Raw genomic sequence first — 19,848 nt, 5'->3', positions numbered from 1 at the left:
ACCCACCATACTATCCCTTCCCCTCCCCGCTCCAGCCTCCTCCTTACCCCCACCCAGTCGCCACTCCCATCATGCACTGGTGCTGCTGGTCACAGTGTGGTTTCAGTTATCTGAGACAGCAGACATGTGCGCAAGTTGTGTTTGCGTGAGTGCGTGTGTCTCTACTGCTGACAAAGGCCTTAATGGCCAAAATCTATAATTGTGTGAATCTTTTTGTTGTGCCTATCATGACTCAGCATCTCCGCTATAAGGTGAGTAGCAACTCTCCTTCCCTAATATTGTTACATTCCATCCTGGATTTTCCATTGTTTGATAGTGAGCATCCCTACAGAAGTCAGCTACCTGGGTAGCAGCCTCAGTTGTGTCACGCACCTCAGAACCATTTAGGTAGACTCTGCAATTCTCAACCCTATGGCACAAGTCTGAGAAGTTGCAGCCAATTTTATCATATGATGTTCCACATCTCGTCTCTGATTCAAGTCTTCTAGTCGACTCAGACCAAGAGGCTCTTCTTTCAGAGCCATAACCATATTAAGTGCTATATTTACAAATTCTGGTATTGTTTTCCAATGTTGAACAGTTCTTAATCATAATCGTCAAAAACCAGTATGAAGCAGTTGTTCGCATGTCTGGCCACTTAATTCTATACAGGAGGGTTGAGGAACTACAAATACACCTTTCGGACACTTTTTGCAATGAGTACTTTCTGTATAGTCAGTTGTGGGATTGATCCCCCCCAACACACACACACACACACACACACACACACACACACACACACCGCCCCCCCCCCCCCCCTACCAAACAATTTTCATGTATAGGTACTCCTGCAAGTACAAAGCTAATGAAGGAATAGAATACATATAATTTCTCTGTCTTCAAGATTCAAACACTGTGTGCAGAATTTTGTAAATGTTACAATGGCCACAATGAAAGTCGTGAGAAGCCCACTGTTAAAATTCCAATTCCAACAGTGCAACAAACCCTAATCTACAGATGCTATGTCACATGATGCAAATTGTGAAGTCATTAGCACAATCACTCGACCACAGACAGCACTTCCAAAACGGTCGACATCAGTGTTTTGCTTCAACAGCTTGTTGCCACTGAATTCCTTGTCAAAAAGAGAAAACGTGCTGCCAAAATTCACCGCAGACTTCAACATTCCTATGAAGATTTCTACAAAAGTGGCAGCAGTATAAGGAGATAGGTGTAACATTTCAAAGGTGGAAACACACGTACGAGCCTTGTAGTAGGTGTCGTCGAACTGTCTCCATGGAATGCAACAAGGGAACATTCTGACTGACTTTCTTGAACTGGACAAATCATAAGGGCTGCCTGCACTTTTGAAATTCTGTCATGCATTGTGTTATAAATGCCCTGGGAAGGAGATTAACCTGCAACAGAATAACATGCATCTTCACACTCTCATATCGCTATGAAGGTGGTCATGACATTTGAGTTAAAAACTCGCTCCCCACACCTGACTTGGCATCCTCTGACTATGACTACCACCCTTTCTGTTTTGTCTGATCAGATGCAAGGCCAACATTACAGGTTGTTTGAAGACGTTCGGAAAGCGGTGCATCAGTGTTTTCAGGAAGCTGGAATGGAGTTCCTTAAGGATAGTTTCAAACTAGTATAATTATGCGAGAAATATGTCCAAATAAATAGAGACTATGTTGAAAAGTGATAGAAAGTATGTAGATTAAGATGATGTACTTGGTTTGTTTAAAAAATGAACACTAAAATTTTAAAAATTGTTGCTCATTACTTTCAGTAAAACACTCATATTATGCACTTCATACATATGGCTTCAACTGGCAAGGCTAATATAACAAACAGAGCCGTGAACACTAATGTACCCACCAGACTTAGTTTTGTATGACTGCAGGGAAGGAGAGGCCTCTGGAACTTCCGCTGAGATCCCACGGCACTGGCCAAAGGTTGGGCTGAGAAACTGGCAGCCACAAAATTGATGGTGTCTATCCACGACTGCAGTTCCTTCGAATCACTGAAAATAAATGTTCGAAATGAAGAATTACTACATTTGTAGAAAGACTTCTTTTCAGTGGTGATATAAACCAAAGAGTTGTACAAAGCGCTGAAGCTTATTAACACATACACATTAAACAACACAAACAGAGACTGTATTCAAATGTAAACTGAAAACATAGGCATAATTTACCATGAAGACAAGTCAAAAATGAATCCCAAGAGTACTATCACCTGGAAATACACATATAAAAAAAAGTTTTGCATCATACCGGTTCCCACAATTCCTGAAGATAGCCATTGACCGTGGATATTGTATCACAAACACAGTCCGTTTGACTGTTCAGAGACATCCCTAAACCTGTCCAAATATGTAAACAACCACGCATGAGCAGCACCTATTAGACGGAGGGGGTCCAATCAGTTCCAGTCATTCCACCAGGAAGGAGGTACATGGCTCACGTTGTCTCTAGTTCAACCACGGCTGGACTGTCAATACTGTGGTTCGATGGCTTCTGCGTTGTCACTTTGTGACAGGAAGGGCTTTCAACAAGGGAAGTGTCCAAGCATCTCTGAGTGAACCAAAGCGATGTTGTTCGGACAAGGAGGAGATACAGAGAGACAGGAACTGCCAACATGTCTGACTCAGGCCGCCCACGGGCTACTACCGCAGTGCATGACTGCTACCTATGTCTTATGGCTCGGAGGAACCCTGACAGCAACGCCATCATGTTGAATAAAGCTTTTCATGCAGCGACAGGATGTCGTGTTACGACTCAATCTGTGCGCAATAGGTTGCGTCATGCAAAACTTCGCTCCCGACATCCATGGCGAGGTCTATCTTTGCAACCACGACACCATGCAGTGCGGTACAGACGGTCCCAACAACATGCCGAATGGACAGTTCAGGATTGGCATCACATCCTCTTCACTGATGAGTGTCGCTTATGCCTTCAACTAGACAATTGTCGGAGACGTGTTTGGAGGCAACCCGGTCAGGCTGAAAGCCTTAGACATACTGTCCAGCGAGTGCAGCAAGGTTCCCTGCTGTTTTGGGGTGGCATTATGTGGGGCCGACGTACGCTGCTGGTGGTCATAGAAGACGCCATAACAGCTGTACGATGCGTGAATGCCATCCTCCGACCGATAGTGCAATCATATCAGCAGCATATTGGAGAGGCATTCTTCTTCATGGACGAAAATTTGCGCCCCCACCATGCACATCTTGTGAAAGACTTTCTTCAGGATAATGACATTGCTCGACTAGAGTAGCCAGTATGTTCTCCAGACATGAACCTTATCAAACATGCCTGGTATAGGTTGAAAAGCGCTGTTTATGGACGACGTGACCCCCCAAACTACTCTGAGGGATCGACGCTGAATTGCCATGAGGATTGGGATAATCTGGACCAACAGTGCCTTGATGAACTTGTGGGTGGGGTTCTTTGTGGGAAGCGACCAAACAGCAAGGTCATTGGTCTCATCGGATTAGGGAAGGACGAGAAAGGAAGTCAGCCATGCCCTTTCAAAGGAACCATCCTGGCATTTGCCCACAGCGATTTAGGGAAATCACGGAAAACCTAAATCAGGATGGCTGGATGCGGGATTGAACCGTCGTCCTCCCGAATGCGAGTCGAGTGTGCTAACCACCGCGGATCTCGCTTGGTGAACTGGTGGATACTATACCACAACGAATACAGGCATGCATCAATGCAAGAGGACGTGCTACTAGGTATTAGAGGTATCGGTGTGTAGTCTACAACAATCTGGACCACCATCTCTGAAGGTCTGGCTGTATGGTGATACAAAATGCAATGTGTGGTTTTCATGAGCAATAAAAAGGGCAGAAATGATGTTTATGTTGATCTCTACTCCAATTTTCTGCACAGGTTCTGGAACTCTTGGAACCAAGGTGATGCAGAACTTTTTTTTTTATGTGTGCTCTTAACAAAGCAGGAGATCAAACAATGGAAAGTCCAGGGTGGAATAACAACATAGAGATGATGTATTACTACTCAAAACAAACGGGAGGCATTGAATTACAGACAGACACAATGGGAAAGGATACTAAAAATATTTAAGCTTTCAGACATAGTCCTTCCTCTCAAGTCGAACTCTCTCTCTCTCTCTCTCTCTCTCTCTCTCTCTCTCACACACACACACACACACACACACACACACACACACACACACACACACGGTCGCACACGCCCACAAGCCTCAGCACTGGGAGACAGCAGCCACCTGTATGAGTTGTTGCTGTGTGAATGTGTGAATTTCCACTGCTGAGAATGAGGGAATCTTAGAAATTTCTCCAAATATAACCTTTGAAGTTAAGTTGCTTTACTTTGGCTATTCCTCCATGCTGCTACACCATATTGACAAGGCAACAAATGAAGAATAGTTTAGACACCATCATGCCTTGCCAAGTACAGTGTACTGGAGAGGCTATGACCGCACCTTCCCCTGAACTAGCTCGCCCAGCTACGCGTAGCCAAATCTTCCGATATACTTTGAAACCAAATCAGTCAGTCAGGCCTTATTGGCCGGAGACAGTAGCCACATGTATATGAAAGTAGTAGTTGTGCGAGTGTGTAAGTGCTCTGCTTCTGATGAAGAACTTTGCCCGAAAATTTATCCATTTCTAATATTATTTTCACTATGCCTGTCAACGACTCCATGCCTCCTCTATGTGGTAAATACCAATCTATCCTTTCTATAATACAGGGTGGTTATAATTAAACTTTCAGTAATTGAGCAAGTTAGATGGAAAAATATTCACCATACAGGTTCCCAACTTTATAGGGATGATGTTCAGACTGTGCATTCCAGGATTTGCGTTGATAATAGTGTTAGTGTCACGATTTGCATGTAGGTGACATAAGGTTCAAACACAAGTAGAGTGTACATTATAATTGCAGAAAATCAACATGGGTTTGGTCAAGGTAAGCAAGGCTTTACTCGTAAAACTGTTTAAATGAAACATAAATAGTGTTGCTGCTCTTCATGAGTATCGTCGCATTAAAGGAATAAGGTCAGGTCCCTTTTCTGATCAGGACTGAAGAACATGATTCAATGTTCGAATTAAATGGTGATTTGGGAATTGCTTAGGGAAGAGACCAAACACATACTGCACCGCAAATTGTTGAAGAAGTTACTACTGCCTTGGCCGAGAATGCTGGATGCAATGTGTCATCTTCGAGCAGTGCACAAGCTGTGTCACAATAGCTGAAAACTGAGTTGTTCACCCATGTTTTGGGCAGCAGCAGAGCAATCTCTAATACGGTTTCAGCTGTCACGGATGCAGACTGTCATCACATTGAGAAATGTTCATAACCTGGAATGTAAGTGTGATATGCAATTAACAAATGTCACCGTCTCATGTGGAAATTAAAATGAGTTTCGTTCAGTGGTTTGTTATTTATCTTAAAATAAAATGTGCTTCTTTCAATGGTTTATTCATTACTTCTCTTCTGCATGTCCTTACGAATGTTTCCACAAAGTTTCACTGTCAAATGGTTCAAATAGCTCTGAGCACAATGCGACTTAACTTCTGAGGTCATCAGTCGCCTAGAACTTAGAACTAATTACACCTAATTAACCTAAAGACATCACACACATCCATGCCCGAGGCAGGATTCGAACCTGCGACCGTAGCGGTCGCTCGGTTCCAGAATGTAGCGCCCTGAACCGCATGGCCACTCCAGCCGGCATTTTACTGTCCTACAGTAACTCATTTCTCATAGAGGCCCTCTCAACCACTGAAAGTTTGATTATAACCACTCTGCATTTTTATTTACATGCATGTGCAAAGGATTATTAGATGTGAAAGTCCCATCAAATAACACAAAAAAATCCTACAACCAACCAGCTATCAAGTCTTGGTCATTTTAACTCACAGTTTAATGAAAAACTTATGCAGCAATCATGGAAGGTCATGAATAATTCTGACCATGACAAACTAGTTACACAATTATGTACTATTATGTACTAACACAATATGAAAGTAAGCTAACTTCTCAATCATGAGCATACATTTTGACACAATGTAAAAGATGCAGTCATGAACATAGAGAATCTAGGTAAAGTAAGCAGTGACCCAATGTTTAAAAGTGGTAAAACTTGAATCAAAAACTGTTTTGAATTCTACAACCATCCAGGTAAATAATCAAACCACACAGCTATGGTTATAACATTCCAATGAACCCTGAAAGACAAATGCACAGATTCACACGGCTGCCATAAATGACAACAGCCTTCTTCCACACCTTTCTTCCTCAGTTTAGTTATATGTTCCACACACAATATTTTTATTCCAAAATCCTTTACAAGTGGGAGAAACAACTATAGTATCCAGCTGAATACACTGCTGCTCAGAATTTTATTCATGTACTAGCCCTTCCTCGCCAGCTTGAACTGCATATGTGTTTGACATATTATTGCACACAGCTTCTCCTCGTACCTCTCATTATCCATCTCCTCCTGTCCCCCCTCTGGTCATATCCTCTTCCCCCTTCTAACTGTCCACCTCCTCCTTCCCTCATCTCCGTTTCTCCTCCCCCCCCCCTCTCCCTGCTTGTCCGCCTCCTCGTCCCCTCTCTCTGTTCAACTCCTCCTCCTCCATCTCTCTATCCATCTCCTCCTCCCACTTTCTCTGTCCAAACTAGGGCTTCTGATAAAATATTGATAAATTAATATTTTTTCCAAAAAATATCAATATATATCGACGATATTTTCCCCCCGGTATATCGATATCAAACAGGAAATATCCAGTGCCAATGTTTTTATTTTATATTATATTTTTTAACAATTTTTGATAAATATCTGAAGTCATTCTTTTCAAACTGCAGAAGAAGATAATTTATCTTCATTGTGTGAAGGGAGCTTTCATCACATCTCATCTTTCACTTTGACTGTGTGAAACAAGTATATGTGGCACAAAAGTAGTAGTCTGATCACACTGAAAGGTGTCTGTGTGAATGGAATGACAAGATTTTCGATGTGAAGAAATAGAACACCTGTTGCATCAAAAAACAATTTTTAACACATCTAGTGTGCTACTTCTTCAAGTCAGCATTCTTAAAAAAAATTGGTGAAAGTGATGAACAAAAATCTAAATGACAAGACTGGTGTTTGCGGCAGGTGAAGACGTGTGAGGGAAATGCTGACCCATCGGACACATTTTACTGTACCACTTACATGAAGTTACCATTGTTAGTAAGTGGTTATCGCCAAGCATGAATGTGCAGTGTCTTCCTTTGAATTATTGCTCTAAGAGAGATAGGCAGGCTGATAGCTTGTTGATGTACAGAACATCTAATAATAAATCAATATTTATATCTAAAAACAAAGATGATGTGACTTACCAAATGAAAGTGCTGGCAGGTCGACAGACACACAAACAAACACAAACATACACACAAAATTCAAGCTTTCGCAACAAACTGTTGCCTCATCAGGAAAGAAGGAAGGAGAGGGAAAGACGAAAGGATGTGGGTTTTAAGGGAGAGGGTAAGGAGTCATTCCAATCCCGGGAGCGGAAAGACTTACCTTAGGGGGAAAAAAGGACGGGTATACACTCGCGCACACACACACATATCCATCCACACATATACAGACACAAGCAGAGATATGTCTGCTTGTGTCTGTATATGTGTGGATGGATATGTGTGTGTGTGCGCGAGTGTATACCCGTCCTTTTTTCCCCCTAAGGTAAGTCTTTCCGCTCCCGGGATTGGAATGACTCCTTACCCTCTCCCTTAAAACCCACATCCTTTCGTCTTTCCCTCTCCTTCCTTCTTTCCTGATGAGGCAACAGTTTGTTGCGAAAGCTTGAATTTTGTGTGTATGTTTGTGTTTGTTTGTGTGTCTGTCGACCTGCCAGCACTTTCATTTGGTAAGTCACATCATCTTTGTTTTTAGATATATATTTCCTACGTGGAATGTTTCCCTCTATTATAACTAAATCAATATTTAAATATACAGCTCTAAAACCAAAAGTATACTTACAATGTGCAGCTGATATTTTTATAGGCAACTACACAGATATTTTTGCCACTGATACATCAGCACTTTTTTTCGATATATCGAGAGCTGATAATGATATCTCTTTAAATATCAATATATTGGATTCCAGATTTTTTAAAAACATCAACAGTCCTAGTCCAAACCCACCCCTCCTCCACCTCCCTCCCTCCTTCTCTTTCCATCCTCTCTGTCTGTTTGTCTTTGTCTCTGTCCTCCTCCTCTTCCCCCCCCCCCTTTCCCTTTGTCTTCTCCTCTGCAACCTCTCTCTGTCCACCTCCACCCTCCTTCCCTTTGTCCATACCCTCTTCTCTCTCCTCTTTGTTCTTCTACTTCTTCTCCCTCTCACTATGTTCATCTCCTTCTCTTTCCTCCCTCTCTACACATCTTCTCCTCTTCCCTTTCTCCGTGTGCCTCTTCCCTGCCTATCCACCTCCTCCTCCCACTTCTCATTACTTATTTCCTCCCCCTATCAGCCCCATCAATCTCTCCCTACTATCTCTCTCCCCTATCCATCCCCTCTTGCCAGCATTCTCTGTACATCCCCTCCTTCCATCTATTTTGAGCTTCTCTCAGTCATGCACAACTGCATGTGTGGCCCCTGCAAAACAAGCCCATAAAATACAACACCTGTCCATCAGGCCACCCACTCATCGAGGATTGGAAAACTATTTATTGCCCCACACATGTAGGCTGTCCAGCTAAGCACACCTATAAGGTAGACCAATACTGTTCCTACACACAACAGGCCTGATGTGCAGGGCAGCCTATACAGCAGGGGTTGAAAAAAAAGGAAGAAAAGATTTTGCCCTTACCTATATTCCTATTGAACAAATACATACATATATGTATATATGCTGCTTTAAAAGATGATGATGATGTTGTTATTGTTGTCATTGTTGTTGTCAGTCCAGAGACTGTACAGCGTTGTTTAAAAAAACGTACATCCTATGTCCATCTAAATGTTTATTAGTGTATTAAGCAAAAATTTGAAGTAAACTGATAAAGAGCTTTTCCAGATTTTTATATGATGCTGTTGTAGCCTTCAGTCCAAAAACTGATTTCATGCAGTTCTTCGTTCTACTCTATCCTGTGGAAGCTGCTTCATCTCTGAATAACTATTGCAACCTACATCCTTTTCATCCTGCTTACTGCATTCATCTCCTGCTCTCCCTCTAAATTTTAACCTCACTTCCCTCCAGTACTAAATTGGTGATCCCTTGACGTCTCAGAAAGTTCCCTATCAACAGATCCTTTCTTCTAGTGAAGTTGTGCCAAAAATTTCTTTTCTCTCCAATTCTATTCTGTACCTACTTGTTACTTACATGACCCACCCACCTAATCTTCAGCATTCTTCTTTAGCACCACATTTCAAAAGCTTCTATTCTCTTCTTGTATACTGTTTATCATCAATGTTTCATTTTCATGCGTGGCTACACTCCATACAAATACTTTCAAAGAAAGACCTCCTTAACACTTTACTCTCTATTCAGTGTTAACGTATTTCTCATCTTCAGAAGCACTTTTCTTGAAATTGCTAGTCGACATTTTATATCCTCTCCACTTCGGCCATCACCAGTTAAGTTTGTTGTGCAAATAGCAAAGCTCACCTACTACTTTCAGAGTCTCATTTTCTAATCTAATTTCCTCAGCATCACCTGATCTAATTAGACTATGCTCCATTATCCTTATTTTGCTTTTGTTGATCTTCATCTTATATCCACTTCCAAGATACTGTCCATACTGTTCAATTGTTCTTCCATGTCTTTGGCTCTCTCTGACAAAACTACAATGTCATCAGCAAACCTTGGAGTTTTTATTCCTCCTCCTTGAATTTTCATTCCTTCAAATTTTTCTTTGATTTCCTTTATTACTTGCTTAATGTACTGACTGAATAACACTGGCGATTGGCTATAACCCTATCTCACTCCCTTCTCATCCAAACCACTGCTTCCCTTTATGCCCCTCAACTCTTATAAACACCGTCTGCAATCTGTACAAGTTGTACATAACCTATTGCTTTCTGTATTTTACCTCTGATACCTTCAGAAATTTGAAGAGTTTATTCCAGCAGACATTGTCAAAAGCTTTCTCTAAGTCTGCAAATACTTTAATGCTTGGTTTGCTATTCCTAAACCCATTTTCTATAAGATGTCATAGGGGTCAGTATCGCCATATATGTTTCTACATTTCTCTGTAACCCAAACTGATCTTATCTGAGATTGGCTTCTACCAGTTTTTCCATTCTTCTGTAAAAAATCGTATTGGTATTTTGCAACAATGACTAATTAAACTGATAGTTTGGCAATATTCACACCTGTCAGCACCTGCTTTCTTAGGAAATGGAATTACTATTTTCTTCTTGAAGTCTGGGAGTACATCACCTTTCTCAAAGATCTCACATACTGGTTGGAATAGTTCTGTTATCACTGGCTCTCCCATGGGTATTAGTGGGTGTGAGAATCAGACGCCCCCACACATCCGCACCCCAGACCCCAACACACACACATTTTTATTCTATGTATGGATATGTTTTTACACTTATCATAATCTGTGGAGCTAGTTGGCATACAAACTTTTACTAATGTGGTGGACATCGATTTCTTCTCTGTCTTGGCTAGAATAATGTGTTCACTACCTGTTTGTAATAGCATACCTGCATACTTATTTTCTTATTCATTACTGAGCTACTCTTGCACTACCCCAATATGATTTGTGTGTGTGTGTGTGTGTGTGTGTGTGCGCGTGTGTGCATGCGTGCGTGGTTGGGTGGGTGCGCGAGCGCACATGCACACAGGTGGTCAGAAACAGTGTGCTTGTAAGTGTATTATAGGTTACGCTGAAAAATAATTTGTTATGAAAAGAAGAGATATATTGCACCATTTCCAGTTAGCCAATCAGACCATTGCATGTGCAAATTCAAGCAGTCTGCCAAATACTATTAGTTTCAGCTGTTCTCCATAACATAGATTAGTTCTCATAATGTAGATTATAGCCTACGACTCACATTCAATCCTTACTACCTTCCCTTGTCCAGTTTCTGTATCACTCTCCTGTTTGGTTTTAGGAAACCAAATGAGGACAGTCTCTGGTGGACCACATTAATTTGCATGCCCAATCGCCTGATTTACCATCTTCAATGCTAATTAACTTAGAAAAAATGCAATGTATCAAATTTTTTTCTTAACAAATTATTTCTCAGCATAATCTACCCTGCAACACCCTTACAAGCTTTTCAGATTGTTTCTGACCACCTTGTGCATGTGTGCATGTTTATATATACACTGACGAGCCAAAACATTATAAACACCTGCTTAATAGCTTGTTGATCCATCTTCGGAATACAATACAGCACCGATACTGCACACCATCAATTCTACAATTTGTTGGTAAGTTTTTGAAGATATGGGGTATCAGATGACTACAAAAAGTCATGTAATTCCTGTAAATAATGGGCTGCTGATTTATGTACGTGATGACAGGACCGATAGCAACCCAGAAGGGTTCCGTTAGATTCACATCAGGTGAATTTGGTGGCCAACACATCAACATGAGTTCACTGTCACGCTCTTCAAACCACTGTAGAATGATTCTGGCTTCGATACACAGAAAAATATTCTGCTGAAGGATGACATCACCATCAGGAAAGATATCAAGCATAAAGGGATGCTGGTGGTCTGCAGCTGAAATGATGTATTCAATTATTTCCATAATTCCCATTCAAGTGGAGGATAATGTTTTCCATAGCACAATACTGCTCCCATCAGCCTGCACCTATAGCATGGTGCACGTTGGGAGCTGCTGTTTGCCTCAATGATACCATTTGCGGAGATGACCATCAACCTGATGTAGCAAGAAATGTGATTCATCTGAAGAGCCGATATGTTTCCAATGACTTGCGGATGAATCCCAATGGTCCCATGCCCACTGCAGTCATAACTGTCGATGTCGTTTGGTCAACATGTGAACACACACGGGTTGTCTGCTGCAGAGCCCCTTATCTTTGCTAGGATGAGCTCCCATCTGCCTCTGCTCTGCTTACATACTTCTCTTACCACGTCATTTGCCCGCAATGCCACCATGTGGCATCCAACATCACAAAGAACAGTGGTCACAATGTTATGGCTGTTCAGCGTGTGTCTATATATTTTTCTCTAGAAGAGAGTTGTATTGGGATGGAGAAGAACTTGTGCGTGTTTCTTGATTCCAAGAACACTTTCAAAATGATATTCTGAAAGAAAAGCAAGTGGAGTACCTTAAACAAAATGCTATTGTAACACGACAAAGAAACAATACCAACTGAATAAAATTAGGAAAACATTATGAAAGGGCTGTTGTCTTATCACACACACTTACAGATATATTTCAAAGATACAATTGAGCATTGTTTACCAGTGGTCATCTATGGTCTAAGAATATGATGTTTGAGAATCACATAAAATTTGGTTCTTCTAGCTATGGCTGGGGAACTATGCCACAAAAAAGTAGAGGAGATCAGAGCTACTTTAAAAGCGTAAGGAACGAAGACAAATATGAATAAAATTTTAAAAAAAGATGAAATGGGTGATCAAAAGATAAAAAGAATACTGAATGGGCACAAATTTCAACACATGCAAGATTTTAAGTACATAGGAGGTATAATAGAAAATAAGTGGAGGGACAGCACAGAAATTTAATCAAGAATTCCAATGGTAAAACTGCCATTTTCTAATAACAGGAAGATTTTTGCAATGGTAAGAGAATGTGATTAACGAAAATGTTGATAATGTGTTTTGTTTGGAGTGTTCAGCAGTAAAGCTCTGAAGCACTGAATATGATAAGAAAGGCAGAAGGGGCACGGCACTCTTGGAATATGGATATGGCAAAGAAGCGAGTAAATAAAACAGGTAGACAGAGAACATATGCTGAGGAAAACTGAAGAAGAGTAATTACTGAATGTAACTGACTGCACACGAAGAAACTGGAATGAGCATATACTGAGGAAATGAAAAAGAAATTATATTATAAATAGTTCTAGAATGAAATCTACATCTATATACACACTCCAAAAGCCAATGTATGATGCACTACGAAGGGTAGTGGTGTATGTCAGTGGGTAGCTTGTACAACTACTAACCATTTCAGTTGCTTTTCCACTAGCAAACAGAGCGAGGTGACTGACTATATGCATCTGGAAGAGCCGCAATTTGTCTTATCTTCATGATCCTTAAATGAAATACATATTGGCAACAGCAGAGGCATTCTGCAGTCAGCTTCAAATGCCAGTTCTATTATTTTATCAATAGCATTCCCCGAAAAGAATATTCCCTTCCCTGCAGGGATTTCCATTTGAGTTCCCGAAGCATTTGGAGGATAGGTGAAATGCAGGACAGAAGACTCAATAGATGATATTAATAAGGAGTACAAGCACTACAAAAACTGGAGACAACATGGATATCCTCACAGAGCAGAAAACTTGACGATGACAATGACAACAACAATGACGGTGATGATGATATTCAAAATCTAAAAAGTTATATGTAGTAGAGGATAGTAGACATATTTCTCCTTCTAATGCCTTGTAAGCAAATATTTCTAAATTCTCATGCTTAACTGATTGATTAATATAAAATTTCATTCATGAATAAATTCTGGGGAGTTTGTGATTAATATTTTCAACTGCTGGGACTGACATCTAAAAAAACATGTCACTGAGCCCCACATATAATACTAATTACTTTCTTCGTGCAAAAAACAATTTTTGCCCAAGTGATGAGTTGTCCCAAGCAATTACACCAATGCACATGAATGAAAGAACACCTGCAAAATATATGTTCCTATTTTTGTGGAAGATGTAGGTAGGCTCAGATGTTTTAACATGAGCATTACATTGTTTCTCTAGTTGTAGGCCAACACTAAACACATGCAAGAATTTACAACTTCCTACAATGTTTCTGTCAGTACACAACATTATTACTGTCAATTTTGTGTGTGTTTGTCTATGGGGTGAATTGGGAACAGTAATTCCTGAGAGTAAGTCTTAGCCAGCCAATCTGTCTCTGAAAGGAAATAAATATGGTAGAATGTAAATTTAGGAGTAAAGGAAACAGCCCACTAAATAGTGGAATCACTGAGTCACTGACAGGCATGCAAAACAGAATGAATACTTCAATACCTCACACACACACACACACACACACACACACACACACACACACACACACACACACACACAAAACAACCACCAACCACATACTATAATGAGTGGTCACTGCCAAACTGTGCCCCAGAGCACAGTTGGCCACTCAGCAGCAGAAAATACTACTGACAAGGGGAACTCCCCAGCACACCCATTTCAGATTTAATGGTATAATGGCCCAGCGAATAGCCCATCAAAAACTGAGCACAGATAAAACATGAAAAAAGTGTACTGAACTGTGAAAAAAGAAGCAAAATAGAAACAGTGAACGGTCGAAGCTCAAGATGAGCAACATCAAGCACAATACAAAAATTATGGTGTTGTGGTTGTGTGGTCATTGTGTTGGGCTGCAGCGCAGGAAATCTGTTTTCAGATCTCCCTCATGTCCACTTTTTTCTTTTTCTTCACAAAATTATGAACTTTCCGTCCAGTTATTGATATTGTCTGTTCTTCTATAGCCTTGGCATTTGTTTTACTATACACTGGTTATAGAATATGAGTTCTGTGATAAGAACATATTACTATCGCAAGTAAACATGATGATAGTGAGAACAGGCGAGGCACCACATAGACCTCACAGAAATGAAAACATCAAATAAAAGGCTGTGAACTATGTTACAACAAATTAATTCAAGAGACAAAACTTCCAAAATTGAATGCAAGAGTCATACCATGGGTTACTTATGTAGAACAAACAGGAGGTATGTACATGTGTAAGTCCCTTCCTTACATCTTACTTTTGCAAACGGACATTACACCACGACACAGACACTGACTTTAATGGAGCAAATAGATATGTCGGAGACCAGACAGAGTTCATATTTTTGTGAGGAAAAAAAAAAATTAAAGGCATGAGGGTGATCTGAACATGGATCTCCCACTTCACAGTCCAACAATGAGATCCCAACCAGGGCACCACAGTTACACAATTCCGCTCGATATTGCATATCTTGAGCTACGACCATTCACTGTTTTGATTTAGCTTCTTTTTCACAGTTCAGTACACCTTCTTCCTGTTTTCGTGATTAATCTGTGTTCAGTTTGTAATTGGCTATCCACTGGACCATCTTACCATTAAATCTGATGGGTGTGTGATGGGGAGTTTCCCCTGTGAGCGCAAAATTCTGAATTTCAAGGGCTGCTTCACAACCTAAGCCACCTGGATCTCCCCCCCCCCCCCCCACTCCCACTCCCAACACCAGTTTTTCTGAAACGCATAGATGGGAGTCACTAATGCAACAAATCCTTTGTTCCCATAACACTGCCAGCCTCAATCTCAGTTAACTCACCTTGTTCCCACATCACCATCATCATCATCATCATCATCATCATCATCCACTGCACAAACTCGCTGGCTCAGGTGCCCATGTCTGCATTACTATCCTACACATCTGTGGCCTCTCCCTCCCAAACTTTCTATCCTACGCACTTACTGCCTCCCTCTGAGCCATCAGCCACCCTTTCCCAAATCTCCCTCCCATTCCCTGCACCAATTCTGCCCAACACAATACCTCACCACTGTCTAAGTACCAAATTGCAGTCTCACAACATTGTATAACAACAGTTTCTTTACTTTAGAAGTCATTTCATCTAAAAGCCAGTATCCTTTTCCTGAACTTGCAAACTTCTGCATACGAAGAACAACTGTAATTTGAGCTACCCTGCCAAATTTGACATGCAGGAAGATACAGGTTAATGTCGTCCCATGGAAAGGATATTCATATCTCAGTCACTGCTCTGAACTCAAACAAACAAATATTGGAACATGTACTACTGCTGAAGAGATTTCTGTGCTCACCTTGTCTGAAACAGATACTCTGCCTGGTCAGCAGTCTGTAATCGGAAGACGTGCTGTTTCTTGGTGTAGTCAGTGGCTTTTGTAGCCAAGGAATGATGTATACGGATTGCATTGTGCAAGTTATCACTCAGAGCACTTTTACGAAATCCATGCTCATCTTTATGGAGATACAGTACCATATCACGTAGCGTGCAATAGAACATTTTCCACCCACGCTTCCCAAAAGGTGCTGAAAAACAAAATTATCATAGCATAAATATCAAAAGTTGTGTGTTTTTACGGTCTAAAACAGAACTTAACATTTTGATTTTTTGAAACTACAGCTAAACAATTTTCCCCAGAGATAATTAATTTTTTTGCAGGACTTTAAAAGATTTTACATTCTGTGTTCTAAAGCTTATTTGCTACAGGACGCTATAAGAAAACACTGTACTTACAAATAGCAGTATTAAGATACTGGTACTCCCTTTAAAAAGTGACAATACTGACCATCCTATACCAGTATTAGTTAGTGCTCAGATGCTACTTCTTGTTATATGAGGGTGATTCAAATGTAAAATGGTAATTACTCTTCATATATTTATTCATTTATCATTTACACAACTGAAATCTTCAGGATTTTTTCCCCCACATAGCTTCCTCCACATTCTACACACTTTTGCCAGTGATTCTGAAGCTTCAACATTCTTCGTTCATAAAAAGTTTGAGAGCACATCATTAGCCAATTGCACATATGCTCCTTGATGTCTTTGAACCGTTTTCCCTCCAAGCAATTCTTTCACAGATGCTAAGGAAAAATAGTTGAAGGAGGGGGGGGGGGGGGGCCATAGATGCAAATCTGGACAGTAGGAAAGGTGGTCAAGGATTTCCCAATCCATGTCCACTAATTTGTCCCTTGTCAAATTCGCTATGCGAGGCTTAGCATTGTCTTGGGGAAGGATAACATCTCTGATGCACTTTCCGTCTTTTGTTTCAGTGCGTGGCTTTTGCTAAAGTTAGCCATGGCAGTAGTAAGCTACATTCACTGTACATCGATTGTGAAGAAAGTCAATGAGTAACACTCCTATGTAGTAAAAAGAATGGTTGCAAAACTTTTCTGGCTGAGAGGCAGCTTTTGGCCTTCATGGACAACCTTCATCCTTTCTTTGCCACTCCTTATATTCTGAATTCTGGAATGTAATGATAGACCCATATCTCACATGTGATGATGCACTTCAAAAAATCCTCCCCTTCTTACAGAATCAATTCCAAAGTCTCTTACAGATCTCCAACTTGACCAGTTTCTGTGGTTCCATTAACAACTTCAGAACCCTTCAGCACTAATTTTTCTAAAGCCAAACTAATCATCAATACAGTACGAGCGAGCACTCCCAATGCTTTCACCCACTCCTGCTGTGTAATCACCTTCAATACTCTCTCTCTCTAACAGCACGTACTTGCCTCCGAGCCTTGACTTTGGATGTTGAGCATGACCTTCATTTTCTACACTTTCTCAGTCACCATTAAATTCTCTGGCTCATGTAAACACTCAGTTCTGGGACAGTGTAGCATCCTCAACTGTTCCTTCAAATGAGTCAAAATCTCTGAGAGTCTAACCACTTGATACGTTTAAAACTTCATGAAAATAACATTGCTTAATAGAAGAAGGAAGCTCTTCTTCACTCATGACTTTACAGGGGCCACACAGAGTGAAGTAGCAAAACAAGCTGGTTCCTCAACCGTAACAAACCAGCCTTTAACACTCCACTCTTCAACCCACCACTCCACCATCTTGTTCAGAAATGCTTGCACAGTACAATGGCACAATTACCATTTATATCTGAGTCACCTTCGTATAACAGGGTTCACAATCCAAGCAATGTCATATATCAATTTCCATCAGATGCTACATCTTCCACATTGAGCAGATAAAAACTTGTGTATAAAAAAATCAATTTTAAATAATTCCTCTAATACAGTGTCTGGCAGCTTATTAAACAACTCATATAAAAGCATTGTTCAGTCATTTTGAAATTTACTTTTTTGTCAAAGTAGTTGTCTTTAGTCCTGGTATTGCACCCAAACACACCACTACACTTAACAAGTAGGATTTCTGGGTACATGAAAAGTTAATTTAAATTAAGTGCAAAGAATATTCTGTTAAGTATATACATTGTGCCAAAACTTCATGACAAAATTCTTCATAGCCCATTAAGTACTTGTATCTTTTCTGTAGCAGCAACATTCTATTTACACATCAGCTGCACAGTCCATAAATTTAATGTCATAATTAAAAACATGTAAATAGTACTATAATAAACAAGTCACTGTTCGGATATTAACTGTATCTGCAGTTGGCCAAGGAGTTATAAATTCCTACTGATTTTCCTCACAAATAAAAATTATTTGATTTACCCAGCAAAGATTTTTATTCAGGTACCTTCCAAGAAATTTTGTTGTCCACATTATGTATATATTATTTACAAAATTGTTCTCAGTGTTGTTGGTTTATATACTGATTATTGAGACTTACTAACATTCACATGGAGGTCACAATCTTTTAAACACTTTTCTCATATTTGTTACAACCAATGGTGTTATACAAACCAACTTAGAAAGGTATAGATACTCTGCTTAAAAAGAGAAGCAGTTCAAAACTGGGAATAAATCCAGAACTTCCGGAACTGCTTCCATTTGTTAGAATGTTGAGAACGTGGGTAAAAAGGAGTGGAAATGACACATAAAAAGTAGAAAAGCCAAGCGAAGTTAAGTTCTCTTACTTTCTCCTAATAAGCAGTTTTCTATCTCGTTTTACTTTAGTTTCATACACAGAGCTTATAACTATGTAAACTCTATGTTTGTGCACTTATTAACTTTGTGAAGGTTTTAGACAATGTAAATATTTCTTCTTCATTGGGAATTGATATGTACTCACTCTTCTTCCCATTTGGATCAATACAGCTCTTTCTCATAACATAGCCTTTCTTGTACTCAACTGCTGTAGCAGCATTAGGCACATCAAGGAAAGGATTGCTAGCTGAAAGGCTATGCTGCCCATCAGCTTGCTTTGCTGGGAGGCTGCATTCATCACTGCCGGCATCATCGTCTCTGCAACATGATATTTGAGTAGTAGCCATACTCAGGTCAGTCCTACTATTACACTGCCACTGCCACCACAACCACAGACACTAAGAAGGAAACATACTCTCAAAAATTATTAGAATATTTACCGGAAATACAATCTCATTTAAAATTGGAATAAATCAACAACTCTAAATGCAAACATTTTAAGTTAGACTTTACCATGACTGTTATTGGATGAAACAACAGGTTTACTGGTCACACACTTTCACTTGGCCCCTGAGCAGAAAATGTTGGGAATGGAAATTTGCGATCTGCTCATAGCACATGGGCTGCTTAGAAAAGACCTGCCTCCCTCTCCCACAGCAGCCAGCTCACAGCTTTCAAAAGGAATGAACGTGTAATAGGTTCATGCATTGCAGAAGTTACGGGAAAGTTGATTGCGAGTCACTAATAGGACCAGGTACACCATCTTAGCTCTCTTTTGTAAATAATATTAACAGTCACTACACATAACACCACACATGGATCAACACTATATTCACAATGGCTACTTATTGTTATGGCACACAACACTGTTACATAGCTAATTTCAATAGTGATTGTAAACATTCTGGAACAGCATGAAGTCAGCCAACTTCCACCGATCACCGTGGGGCCAAACAAAAGTGCATAATCAGTACCAGCCACTGTTTGTTTATTTCCACAACATATTCCAAAGCTTTAAATCTTCATCATCAGGTGGATTTATGTGGGTTATTATGGCATGTATGTGTGGTTTTATGACTTTGGG

General features: G+C 40.3%; 1 protein-coding gene across 4 annotated transcripts in view; it reads right to left on the bottom strand.

The window, feature by feature from the left end:
- The window catches only part of LOC126417220 (PH and SEC7 domain-containing protein-like), an 826,610-nt gene that overhangs the window by 130,150 nt on the left and 676,612 nt on the right, over nucleotides 1–19,848 (bottom strand). For all 4 annotated transcript variants that reach the window (XR_007575542.1, XM_050085103.1, XM_050085104.1 and 1 more), the window contains exons 10-12: nucleotides 18,910–19,082; nucleotides 15,996–16,224; nucleotides 1,870–2,014 (exon numbers count right to left, since the gene is read on the bottom strand). Coding sequence is in view for 3 of the 4 variants with exons in the window: in XM_050085103.1 (XP_049941060.1) it covers nucleotides 1,870–2,014; nucleotides 15,996–16,224; nucleotides 18,910–19,082 (547 nt within the window). In the remaining variant the exon portion in view is untranslated. The remainder of the gene's footprint in view (nucleotides 1–1,869; nucleotides 2,015–15,995; nucleotides 16,225–18,909; nucleotides 19,083–19,848) is intronic.

The sequence above is a fragment of the Schistocerca serialis genome, chromosome 1 (assembly GCF_023864345.2).
Source record: "Schistocerca serialis cubense isolate TAMUIC-IGC-003099 chromosome 1, iqSchSeri2.2, whole genome shotgun sequence".
Taxonomy (NCBI): domain Eukaryota; kingdom Metazoa; phylum Arthropoda; class Insecta; order Orthoptera; family Acrididae; genus Schistocerca; species Schistocerca serialis.
Note: the sequence above shows the minus strand (reverse complement) of the source record. Positions and strands in the feature narration are given on the sequence as shown.